Source organism: Rhinatrema bivittatum, chromosome 10 (assembly GCF_901001135.1).
Source record: "Rhinatrema bivittatum chromosome 10, aRhiBiv1.1, whole genome shotgun sequence".
Classification (NCBI taxonomy): Eukaryota; Metazoa; Chordata; class Amphibia; order Gymnophiona; family Rhinatrematidae; genus Rhinatrema; species Rhinatrema bivittatum.
The window spans coordinates 94646108-94659307 of record NC_042624.1 but is presented as its reverse complement, the minus strand read 5'-3'; the positions used below and the strand labels follow the sequence as shown (position 1 = coordinate 94659307).

The 13200-nt window shown below is 40.9% G+C and overlaps 1 protein-coding gene and 1 non-coding gene across 8 annotated transcripts in view; one reads left to right on the top strand and one right to left on the bottom strand.

Moving 5' to 3' along the window:
- The window catches only part of LOC115100289 (serine/threonine-protein kinase TNNI3K), a 220788-nt gene that overhangs the window by 112676 nt on the left and 94912 nt on the right, over positions 1 to 13200 (top strand). For all 7 annotated transcript variants that reach the window (XR_003859018.1, XR_003859019.1, XM_029618676.1 and 4 more), the window contains 3 exons: positions 6864 to 6916; positions 8103 to 8155; positions 9462 to 9594. Coding sequence is in view for 5 of the 7 variants with exons in the window: in XM_029618676.1 (XP_029474536.1) it covers positions 6864 to 6916; positions 8103 to 8155; positions 9462 to 9594 (239 nt within the window). In the remaining 2 variants the exon portion in view is untranslated. The remainder of the gene's footprint in view (positions 1 to 6863; positions 6917 to 8102; positions 8156 to 9461; positions 9595 to 13200) is intronic.
- LOC115100513 lies at positions 2644 to 2775 on the bottom strand. Its single transcript, XR_003859122.1, has one exon. It is a non-coding gene; the product is annotated as a U6atac minor spliceosomal RNA (small nuclear RNA).

Genomic DNA, 13200 nt, shown 5'->3' with positions numbered 1-13200 from the left:
TGGCCACAGCTTTTATTTATTTTTACATTTCAGGTTCTTATAATAATGAATCCATCTGGGTAATTTGTGTAAAACTTTCATTAGACATACATAACTTTATTGCTATCAGCAGAGAGAGGGAAACCACCACCGAGGACCCTGGAATGGTCTGATATTCCCTTATTTGTATTTTGTGGCAGCAGCATTTTATTACTTTAGAGTGAAGATGCCCCATCCAAGCCGTAGAAATAAGTAATGGCCAGACCTCATTCCATTTCCAAACTTTAGCCTGCATTCCAAGGGTAAGGAGGCCTCATTCAAGTCATAAAAGCAAGCATCTTCCCTGCCTTTTTCATTTTTGCCTGTAAACATACTAAAAGTAAGGAGGCCCCATCTGAGCTGCCAGTCCTTCCCCCACCCAAATGTATTCATTCTTTCAACTCTCACATTTGATAATCATATATTCTCCATTATACAAACATTACATGTCCTAGGTGTTCTTATGGACCCCACATTAACCGTGAAATCTCAAATTAAATCCATCATTCAAGCCTCTTACACCAAATTCAGATTACTTCAACACACAAAACCTCCCTTAGAACCACCTGATTTTCATACAGTTCTCCAGACCCTAATTCCTAATAGCATTGATTACTGTAATTCCCTATATACATACAGGACTACCACATTGCACACTTAGAGCCCTACAACTTGTTCAAAATTCTGCTGTCTTATCTGCTAACTGGCTTCAGTTTACATGAACATATCACACCTATACTTCACTCACTCCACTGGCTGGAAAATACAATATAAGATGGCCATTATAATTCGTAACCTAGTTAACAATGTCACTTCTCCATGGATTAGCTCGTACTAGAAACCTCAGGTCTTCCAAGCAACATCTTCTTGCTGTTCCAGCTGTTAGGCACGCTTGACCTGCTGTCACACGTGAAAGGGCATTTTCCATAGTAGCTCTATTCACCTAACAATTCGTTTTATCAAAGACTCAAAACCTTTAAGAAAGCTTTGAAAACATACCTATTTACCCAGGCATACCCGGATTTTTCCATCTCCAGTACAGTGTCCTTATCAGCCCCATGATTCCCAGCATTTTCTGCAGCATTACTGTGTATCTTGGATTGTTAATTACTTTTAAATGATGTATGTTTTTATTATAATCCACCCGAACCTTGGAGAGCACAAGGTACGTACAGCACAGTATGCACCTGTGAAGATTTGGTGTCATCGGGAGTGCTGAAAGTTGAAATAAAAGTAGATTTGTTGCCTGTACTCTCTACCTAGCCTGTCACGTAGAGAGTACAATCAACAAATCTACTTTTATTTCAACTTTCAGCACTCCTGATGACACCAAATCTTCACAGGTTGTACTGTGCTGTACGTAACTGTAATGGTGTATCTTAAACTGCCCCCCCCCCCCCCAAGCCTTCCCCATCCCCCATCGGGAGTTAAAGTTCCCCCTGTTACACTGATATAAATAGTAAACTGACCCATTCTTCTATGTTGAGGCTCTCTCTCACCCTCTCCCCTCTCACCCCACTGTGGTAAAATAAGATGCAAACCCCAAAACAGATAGCTTAAGATTAATGTGCATGGCATCATCAACAAACTAAAGCATAAAAATAAGATGCAATGTATTCTGTTCAATTTTCTCTATGGACTTGATTAAAAATATTTTCATGGCCAATATACTGCTCAGGAATCATACCGAGTGAATGCAAATTCATAGTTGCATATTGAGCATGCAAATACTCAAATTTTGACAGGCTATATCAAGTAAAATGACAAGTGATGGTCCTTCAAAGGATGACTTACCATTGTCTCCTAGGATATTTGGTTATATTGATATTTTATTCAACTTTTCAAAGCTAAAAGGTGCTGCCTCTCAAGGTTGAGGTTTTAGCACTTCTCAGACCAAAGATCCATTAAGCCGAGCATCCTGTCTCTAACAGTGGCCACTCCAGATCACCAGGAGTTATCCAGCAGATTCATTCCTTGTTGCTCACTCTGAGGAATAAGCAGTGGCTTTCCCCAAGTCTAATAATTGTTTATAGACTTACAGGAACTTGTCCAAACCCGTTTCAAAATTAGCTATGCTATATGCCTTGACCACACCCTCCAGCAACAAGTTTTGTTTTATTTTAATATATATATATATATATATAAAATATATTTATTGTTTTATATATATTTGCATGAGCTAGCATTCCATTTTAGTGATTGTCAAACTTATTGCTATGTTTCTTTTTATTAATTTTTACAAATATTCTGCCTCTGTCTACATAGGCACATACATATGATCATTGTCCATGCCATTCTTACACTCATTAATACCACTCTCCTTATATAAACATACACATAAATATACATGCGTGTATACATCTGTATGCACAAATGCAGGAAAATATCCACGAGGTCTTCAGCCCTGGTGTGCACACTGGACAATGAGGCACTCTAGAACCCCTGCCCCACCACCTAACAGCATGACGATTTATTGATTTGTTTACTGTTGATTTGTGCACCTAAATTTTGAGAATATAAATACACAGACCCATAAAACATAGATATGAAACATAGATACACCATTATCTATCTGTGAGCCCTAACACCTTTCAACATATTGCTCGGTGTTGCCCGCACTCCTGAAAGAAAGCGTCGTTGCCTCTTTAGAGCAAAGTAAGTAGCAATGCCTCAACCACATGCATTTTGAAAAGGCCATGAGGACATCTTCCATCCTTATCAAAGGCACTGCTAACCTTCCCTCCTTTCATGTGGGGTCAGCAAACGAGGCTGAGCCGATCCACCCAACCCTCCTCCCCCAGTGTGGCTACTGCTACCACAGCCAGCCTGACTTCAGCCTCACACTGTGTTAAGGACCCCGGTCCAAGGGTAGAGGAAAGGCGGCCATTTCAAGTTGAGGGTGTCCTTGGCCACATTAGAGGACAGCAGCTTTGAGTCTTTTCCATTATATCATTTGTTTCTCATATCCCACTGTGTACTATGTTGATAAAATAACATATGGCTGTTTATTAATACTTTTTATAAGCCCAAATCAATCCTTTTACTTTCCAGTTCTTATATTTTTCCGTCCTGAGCATCATCATCAGTTGTTGTGCTTTTTTTGGGGGTGAGAGGAACAGTTTTCTCTTGGTCCCTTAGACTTCCAGCTCCATTGGAAACAGGGCTGGGATCCTGTGCAAAACCGTCCAAGGAATTGTTTCCCCTCTTATATATCCCCTCTCAGCTCATCTAATCCAGTCATCTCAGTAATGGTCTTCAGACAAAGTCAGGCACCAGGGCTCCTACCAGAGACCTGCAGGACCCTACATCCAGACACCGAATGCCACCATTGCACAATGACTGGGACTCCCTCCACCTGAACTCTGTGAGTGCCACCTCCACAGCATCCCCACCCCCTCCCTTGCCAACCCAACAAGTGGAAGACCTGATCCAGCAACTGAACTCAATTCCTCTGCCTGTGCAGAGTACTGCCGCTGAGCCACTGGGCTGGCCTCATCCGCTGCGTGTTTAGCTGGATCACGTCTGAGCAGTCATTCTCATCCTCTCCTGTCAGTTTGTATAATATTCATTTTGTAGTGTGTGCAATTTATTCAAGCAAGGAGGCTCATTTTCCTATCTTTCCAGTTGTTTGTCTCAAGTTGATTGATATTTTTGCATTATCATTCTTCCACTTCATAGTCCTAGTTTGAACTAAGATTTTTATTTAATTAGGAATTGTCCAAAAAGACATATTCTGCATCTTGTCTGGTGTAGTTGTGCCCTAGCTGATCAAAATTGTTGATACCTTGAATCCATTTTTCATAGGTCTTTGTGTATCTTCTTCAAAATATATAAAATGAATCACAATTGTCATGTGCATCAGCTTCAAGTAATCTAAATATTACTTGAAGCTGATGCACAGTATATAGCTTGTGTGTACATAAATTTGCATGATGTTGGCTAGGCTTTGCTAGGCTTCACTTTTCCTTCTCAGAACAAACTACAGAGCCTTATTCATGTCCAAAATGCTAGGCTACAATTTTATTAAAACAAAAACAAAAGCATGTATAAATTAACATTCTAAAACCTCAACCTTGAGAGGCAGCACCTTTTAGCTTTGAAAAGTTGAATAAAATATCAATATAACCAAATATCCTAGGAGACAATGGTAAGTCATCCTTTGAAGGACCATCACTTGTCATTTTACTTGATATAGCCTGTCAAAATTTGAGTATTTGCATGCTCAATATGCAACTATGAATTTGCATTCACTCGGTACGATTCCTGAGCAGTATATTGGCCATGAAAATATTTTTAATCAAGTCCATAGAGAAAATTGAACAGAATACATTGCATCTTATTTTTATGCTTTAGTTTGTTGATGATGCCATGCACATTAATCTTAAGCTATCTGTTTTGGGGTTTGCATCTTATTTTACCACAGTGCAATTGTAATTTCTAATACTCTCTGATATACAGCCAAGCTTTAAGATATACTGTAGTTCAGATTTCATTTTGTATTTGTTCCAGCAGTTTTCTCTTATTCCTTTTTGTTTCCAGCTCAGTTTGGCTTATGTTGGGCTACGACCTCATGCGCCTTCAGTCAAAACATCCCAGGGCTTTTCCCTTTTTTATGGGCTCCATCTACCCCAGCCATTACAGTAACAGTCCTTGGCCAGAGACTACAAACTGATTCCCTCTGGAACCCAATACATGTGTATGCTGAGTTTGACCAGTAGGTGTCAGTGTGGTGCAATGGCTGAGATTCCTCCCCATTGCTCCCCCATAAGGTTGCTACTCACCAGCATTTTTTGTCACAGCTAACTCGGAGAACAGAAGCCAGACCCAGGAACCAAACCCATACAGCCCTGTCTCCCCACATTTAAATGTAAGAAAGAAGGCAGCTACTGCAGATCTTGATAAGAAGTTTGTAAGATGATGTGGATTTTACAAACGCAGTTGAAATGTTTTCTGCAGCTCTGCATTAGCTGTAAACTGGGAAAGCTCAGATCAGCTGACCAAAATGTCCCATTGATCTTATTTTGTAATACTTCAATGTGGTCAAGAAATAGTCACTCAAAAAGTCTGAGTTGCTCCCAGACTGAAAGAGAAAATAAACCTATGTTTTGGTTTCCTACCTAACAGGGTCATTCATCAAATCATGTTAGGGCCTCATCGCGTGATAAAAGGGGTCTAACATACAATAAATGCACAATCCTTATCCCATCACACATTTGTAAGCAAATGTGATGATGCGTATGCAAAAGCTAGCTTTTTATGCAAATGAGGGACTCTTACCTCATGTCATGAAAATTTAAAGCACACTAACACGGGATTTAACATTGAAAATAACACCCTTTTTTGGTGTGGTGGGGGTGGGAAGTTTTTATCATGGGATAACCGCCATTGTCGCAGCTATAATGGCAGCTAATATCATGATTGTGAAAACGAGGGATTTCTCACACACGCCTACACAGCCCTGTTGGGCCAAATAAAATACTGTTTCTTACCTGCCCTGTCTTCCAAAATATTGTATGTTGGGATACTGACTGCTTCACTGGTCAGTTACCTGATAGAATCAGGATTTGCATGCACACTTCAAATAGGGCACACATGTAGATGCTTTCAGCCTATTTGATACCAAGAGTGCATATACGTGACTATGTTATGGTTGTGGTCATTTTATTACATACATGCGTGTATATGTGCGCAAGATATCAAATAGGCGAAAAATGCCTACATGCGTGCCCTGTTTGATATCTGCGCACAAATCCCATTTCTGCCACGTAAGTGGGGAGCTTTTAAGAAAGGGATGGGGGTAATGAGGATTTGTTTTGGGCTGCAAGGGCAGCGGGTTGAGAGTAAACAAGGTGAAAATGGTACATGTTTATATTTTTGTTTTTTCTTTGGCGTGCATAGGACACTCTGCACCCTAAAGGTCTGTGTATTTGATTACTTTGGCACGCTGATGCCATTGCCAGTTTCTCCAGTTTGTTCCCAATTTGCCCTGGCTAGGAATAGGACTTCCAAAACCCCCCCCCCCCTAGCTTTTTGCCTTCCTTTCCCCCATTAGCCACAACCCATAATAGTCCGCTGACTAGCTAAGATTTTCTTCTTTTATGCCCTACATGCCATCTATAGTAGTAGTTAAATTACGAGGTAGGGAACCCTGGCTTGCACCTGTGTGCTTAAGTGTATATGCGCACATCTATTGGCCTCCTCTACACGCTTACGCTCCACTCCTTTTTTCACACTTTTCACGGGTGCTCATAGAGGGAGATACGCGCATACTCAGGCAGCTTTCAAAACCCGTTCTTCTCGCATTGGCCCGACTTGTGCACATATCTTCCGGTTTGGGCGTGCGACGTGCTATTGAGTCACACACCACAATAAGCCATTCCGCAATACAGAAAATTAGCATGGGTTATGATTTTTATCTAAGCAGTGCAGAATCTCTAAAATTTGCATAACCACGCTCCTTTTTATCATGGCTACTAACTCGCCATATTCCCACGATAAATATAGCAGTTTGATGAATCTAGGTCTAAGCTCTCATTGGGTTGAATGAAGAATGAAGATTCTGGAATTAAACATTGCCCTGCTTAATAGATGTATTTAACTTAGTTTTAGTGAGCCTTGCTTCATTTATTTTGTTCTCAGCCAAAAAAAAAAGATCTGTACTGTTTTCCTGTCTTGCCCTAATCATTGAAGGGCATTTTCTCCCCCCTCATTTTTTTAAAAGCATCTTTCTCTGAATCTCATTTACTTCACTATTCTTCAAGAAGATAAATATATACTGACAAAGGACAATCTCCCTGCCACACTATCATATTTAAACTTCTCTTGTCTCCCTCTGACCTCTACAGCCACAACATTCTCCTTTATGAAGACGGCCATGCTGTAGTTGCAGATTTTGGAGGTGAGATCATTATCATTATTGTTGTTCAGAATGCCTTGAAATAAAAATCATGGATGCTAAAGCATAGTTCTGTGAATTTCCATAAAAATAGTAGATCTAGGAGTATATTTACTATAGTTTATTAAAATGCACAGTTTTAACGCACTTTATTTACCTACGTATTCACTAAGTACCACAAATTAATCAATACCGCTGTACTGTCCTTGCGGATGGGAATGCATGGATGTTACCAGTAGTGAAAAAGTCCACAAGTTGCCACCTGTGGGAATGTGCAATCTCAGTATTCCCCTCTCCTGCTCTCCAATAAAGGCCTAAAGAGGAATGAAGCCCCCATGTTTACCATCCCTCAAGTGTGAAATCTGAAGCCCAGTTCCCCTACTGGAGACAACCTTTCTTCCAACTCAGAAAGCCAAGAAAGTATCCCATCTTGCTTTTGGATCATCCCCCACCCACACCTGCTTCTTTCCTTGCCTGCTGAAGCCTACTGGGTCAAAAAGGGAAATGATTAATCCCCAGTCACTGCTAACCCACAGGCATCATCACCCAAAATGGCTCTCAGCTGACTGGAAGCTCACCATTGTCCTTCAAGAAAACTTTGAGTCCACAGGCACCATTTTGGAAGAGGGCGCCAGTGGTGTAGGAGTTACAGAGGATCACGCATGTCCCATTTCTACCCAGTTGGCTCTGCCAGGTAGGGAGGGGTATATAGGGGAGGCATGGCTTTAGATTTCAACTTGGGGGAGATGCTAGGGAGGAGAATTTACTGATTATGACCCAGGAGATGAAAGGGGGGGGGGTTTACTACTACTTGTGGACTGGAAATTGGTTCTTAATGCAACTTTAGATCTTTATTTGAGGAGAGGGAGCCTGAGAATGTTCTTCATTGAAGTTGACACAGCTCATTAATTTGGCGTGCATTACACATGATATCGCTCAATAATATATTTTTTATGCATATTAAATGCCGATTTTGCCATTTAACGAGTGTTAATACATTATAACAATTTAGTTAATAGACCCCACTGAGTCCTAAATTCATGAAGCATATTACAAGATTTAAAAAGATAAACTTGCTTGTTTTTATCAGCCAAGTAAAACTGAAATATAAATTTTACATAGGATAAAGTCTTGTGCAGCATGGCTTTTGGATAAATATCTACTTCTTCAAAAAATTTTTCTCTTTCAGAATCTAGATTTCTGCAGTCTCTGGATGAAGACAACATGACAAAACAACCTGGGGTTTGCTTCTTTTGTTTTCTATTTTGATTAGTCTAAAAATGTCATTTTAGAATGCTTCAGCTACATTCAGTAGAATACATGCTGTACACCTTTTGTATAACACTGAGTCAACCCCCAGCTTGCTCAACCCCATGTTTGATCTTTATAAATACTAGCCCACTGCTGCATAATGCTATAACAGAATGCTGTACACTAGATCGGTGGTTCCCAACCTGGGGTCCGTGAGACGATGAAAAAAAAGAGAGTCCAAAAAAAATCCCAAAATCTAGTAGAAGAACCAAAAAACAAAGGATGGGATTGAAACAACAAAACTGTAATAACTCTGGTCGAAATGCACACAACCTTTAGAAGGTGTCAGCATGCCTGATGGCATGTCATGCACTAGACGAGCTAAGACCGCCGGACCTATCAGTCATCCACCTTCATGAAGGAATAATTTTTTGAGTATTTTTAAGGCATTTAAAAAACACAAATCGTCTAAATGTTATCCAATATCGAACCCAACAACACGGCTGGTGTTTGGCTGAAAAGCTTCCTCAGGGGTGAATTTTAATTGCAAATCCAAATTGTATTTAGATATGTTGAAACAAACAGATTTCTCTGAGCTTCTGTTACTTGGTACTTATTAACATATGGTCCCAAAACGGCATTTTTTAGCGCCCCAATATCAGAATCTGTTCGTTTCAACATATCTAAATACACTTTGGAGCTCCTGAAGCAGCTATTGCAAAACATGATATTGTGTCGGGCTTGCCGGCATCTGACATATTAAGGGGGGAAGTAAATATTTATATATTTTTGTAGAAGAACTACTATATTGAAAAATTATTTAAAAATTATCTTTTGAACTGCCTACTATTGGACCGATGATTATACAAGAACCAATCGGTCTCTTTTGAGCATTGCTATGTTCTAAACCCAAAGGGTGGTATGATGGTCCTATTTGAATAAGCTAATTTACTCTGGCAATATTTTGCTAATTTGCTCTTGCAATACGTGTTTGTTTTGGATAATATTTCATGCAGTCAGAGAAGGGGGTGTTTTTGTGAGGAGAGAGAGAATATCTCTGGGGAGGCCTTCGCAGAATTCAACTATTTATATCTCTTTAGGAGGGCCAGCGTGAGGTGAGGTGTAGGTGGTGGTTTAGGGGCCAGTTTTACATGCAGAGTGAGATGTATGAACTGCACAGTACACCTTGCTGCTACACATTGAGACACATGGAGTTTCGGTGGAAAAGCAGGATTTGAACTCGGCAGTCCCAGGACCTTGCCACTAATGCTTTATCAACATTCTTCTTGCTGCATAGAACCTGCGCTGGATGGCTCCTGAAGTTTTCAGCCAGTGCACACGGTACACAATAAAAGCAGATGTTTTCAGCTATGCTCTGTGTCTCTGGGAACTGCTCACAGGTGAAATCCCGTTTGCCCACCTGAAACCAGGTAAAGTATGTTAAGGTATTTCATATGGGGCCCGGGAAACCCTACCAGAGGGGTCCTCTTGTTATATTTCCGAAACACAGAAGCTGGAGCTCATAACTTCATAAGAGTAACACGTGCAACAGGCTACCCGGGCCTTTCCCACTTGCAGCCCACTAACAGCAGAAATGTACTGCAAAAATAAAACAAAAACTTACGCCAATAGCATGTAAACTATAATCAATGTAAAATAAACTCACAAGAAGGAAAAAAACATCATTCAAATGCATTTTTTATTAAAATTAATAGTTTATCATTTTTGAACTTCAGAATTAATTTGTGTCAGTGCCACTGCACTAAGGTACATCATGGCAAATTAATATTTAAGATTTGTGTCATGCCAAAATTAAATTATAACATTTAGGGGGCAATTTTCAAATAGCCTATACAGTTGCATACTACACAGGCTCTTTTAACATGCGCATTCATGTGACTTCCCTTAAAATATGTGCGCTAAAGGAGTCCACCTGCCTTGCACCCGCTATGTGTGTGGGTGGCAGAGTGGGGACAAAATCAACCTGTCCACGAACTAGTTAACTCCCCCGATCTAAACAGGCTTACAGAAATGCCTCTTCGTAATGCAGCTTAAAGTACGCACGCTTATGGAACCTGCATGCAATTTCAACTGGATTTAAGGAGGGCAGACAGTCCATTGTACCCAGGTGAAATGCCTTTCTAAAAATTGCCCTCATGATTTCTCGCCATTTCAGGAAACGTTTCGCAATCAGAATCAGAAAAACATGCAGCACTGCTCTTCAAAGTTGCACGTTGGGCTTGGGTCAGAACAAACTAACAGTCCAAGTGCTGGCATGGAAGCCATGTGCAGAGAGTACACCAGAGCTCTTAATTTCGGATTCATGTTGTCTGGGTTTCATGGACTTGGAAAAGTGATGTCATGTTTTTCATACTGAGATGTGTATGGTTTTTGTAGCTTACCCTCGGCAGTTTCAAAAGGACAGGCTAAAATACTGCAATAAACAAGTAACTTCATTAATGAATAAATAAGTTAACCGTCTGGTCAAGAGAGTGGCCTTAATTCCAATGGGTAGCTAAAAATGTTCTTTTCCCTGCTTCTGAGGTCACCGCCTTGCAGGAGAGACGGTTAATAAATTCTTATAAATAAATACATTTTGACTTTCCCAGTGCTTAGCCTGCTGCTGTAGCCACTGGGTTACTCCTCCTTTATCAACCCATACCCCAACCCAAAACATTTTAACAATCTTCCAGCTCATGGTAGCACGTGTTGTATACAGGGTGAGAGTGTACATTTTCACTTGACATCACATGCCAAATTGCCTGTCTGTGGTTCTCGTATGACCTATACTGGGGTTCAACCAAAGCTGAGTAGTTGTCAGTGGGCCCCAAAATGTTGACTGCAAAACTCACCTGTTGTTGCATCCATTGTGGAGAATTATCTTCATCACCTAGATGTTCAAGGCACTGCAGTTCATTATGCTGTATATTGGTCAACTCAGAGCACCTTTCTAGATTGCAGGCCTGCTAGTTGTGTCACACCCTTTGACAGTGTTTAAAACCAATAGGATAAGATACATTCCTTCTCTCATTTAGTTGTACATTTCATGAAGGGGTAAGTAGCCTTTTATAAATCCAGCTCAAAACTAAAAATAAAATAGACCCTTTTACTAAAATACTGGGGGAAAAAAAGCATCTATTGGGAAAAAGACTTAGTACATCTAGACCCTTGGTGATTTAGCCACATGTGTTCCACAGTACATTGTTAAATTTGTAGCATTGTAATGACGGCAGACAAGGACCAGATGGTCTATCCAGTCTGCCCAGCAAGTTGCTTATAGTAGTATCTGCCGCTATGTGCAGGTTACCCCCATGTTTCTCTTAAGGGGAGCAACTGCCGCTCCCTGCAGTTATTCTCAATCCTTATGATAACCCATAAAAATTTACCACTAGCGTCATTTTTACTGGGTGATGAGCCTTCTTGAAAATTTAGACAGTGCTGCTTGACGTGCTTTGCTTCTGGACTTGGCCATAGAAGCAGTCCTGTGCTTTTTCCCTTATATCTGCATATCAGTACCCTAGACCATAAAAGTCATAGCCCATGTTGATTGTCATCTGAATCCAATTCCTCTTCCATACCTACTGCCCTCAAAGCAGAAAGTGATGTTGCAGTTGCATCAAAAGCATCAAGGCTTAAGGGTAGTAATCCCATGCCTTCCATTAAGGATAGTAACTGCTGATCTGTGCAGGTTACCCCAATGCTTATCAGTTTCCCAGACTGTAAAAGTCGGGACCCTTGTTGGTTGTTGTCTGAATCCAGCTCCCCTTTCCCCGCTGCTGTTGAAGCGGAGAACAATGTTGCATTTGCTTCAAAAGTATCAAGGCTTATTGGTTGAGGGCAGTAACCACAATTATGATAATGTTCTCATGCCGACATGGTTTTTGTCCAATATGACGACAGTTTGTCAAACAAGAAGGGTGACAGATAAGACTAAGCAGTGGTGCTCCGTCCATTGAATTGAGTATCACTGGGATTGCAGATGCATGGATACCCCTGAGAAAGGCAGCAGGCACCACATAACATTCCATCACATCTCATGGGAAACTGCGCTCTACCACTGAGAGCCAAGTGAATAGCAGGACAAGTCCATTCATATTGACTTCCTGATTTAGAACAGATTTTTCACTGCATTTAGTGGGAAAACCACGTGGTAGAAGGACCCTTTGTTATTCAGACTGCTGTAATTATTCACTGAAGCATCCGGGGAAGAATAGTTTTTAGGTTTGGAATTAATTTGAAAGGTTCATGGTGTGCAAAGGCATGGTCTCCTTCTTGGAAATACAGGAATTCCTGCAGTTGTTTCCCACAGTGACGGCCTTGCTAACAAACATTGAATAGTCAGATGACAACAGGGTAGTGGTGGATGTGATTAATAACTTATCAGGTCAATATTCAGTAAGCCAACGAGTGGCAAACTTATCTGGGTGAAGTTAGATAGATAAATTCTCCTGAATATTTAACTAAAGTTATCTTCTGCTGAATATTCTTGGCTAAAGTTAGCAGGATAAAGTTATCTGGGTAACTTTGCCACTCATCAGCATAGTGAATATTGGGACAAAAAATTTAATGGACCATGGCAGCCCAGTTCCCTCCCCCTCCCCCACCCCCAACCCTTTGCTCAGTTTAAAAAAAATGTCATGCCAAGCAGACCATCCCTGCCTTCCCCTTCTTAAAAAAGTAGGACACCATTCCCCCCCTCCCCCTCAAAAATCTTTGCCATGCCTTCCCACAGGGTGAACAAGTACTCGCACAGCTGACAGGCCCTGGCACTTAGAGATTCACTTTCTCTTATCACTGCAGCCAGGGCTGATTACTTTACTGGCATCTGACCAATTGCTGTTCAGCACTCGGAGCCACTTCCCAGTGACTGTCGTGAAATAAAGGATAAAACCAGTGCCCCTGAAATACTCCGCACAGTAAAGTCTCCTTGTCATTTGTGGTACGATTCAAATTCTCTGATGAAAAGGGCAAACGGGGGGAAGTGGAGGGAAGGAGAGGGTTTGGGGTGGTGAAAGTGGAGTGCAGGAATAGGAAGG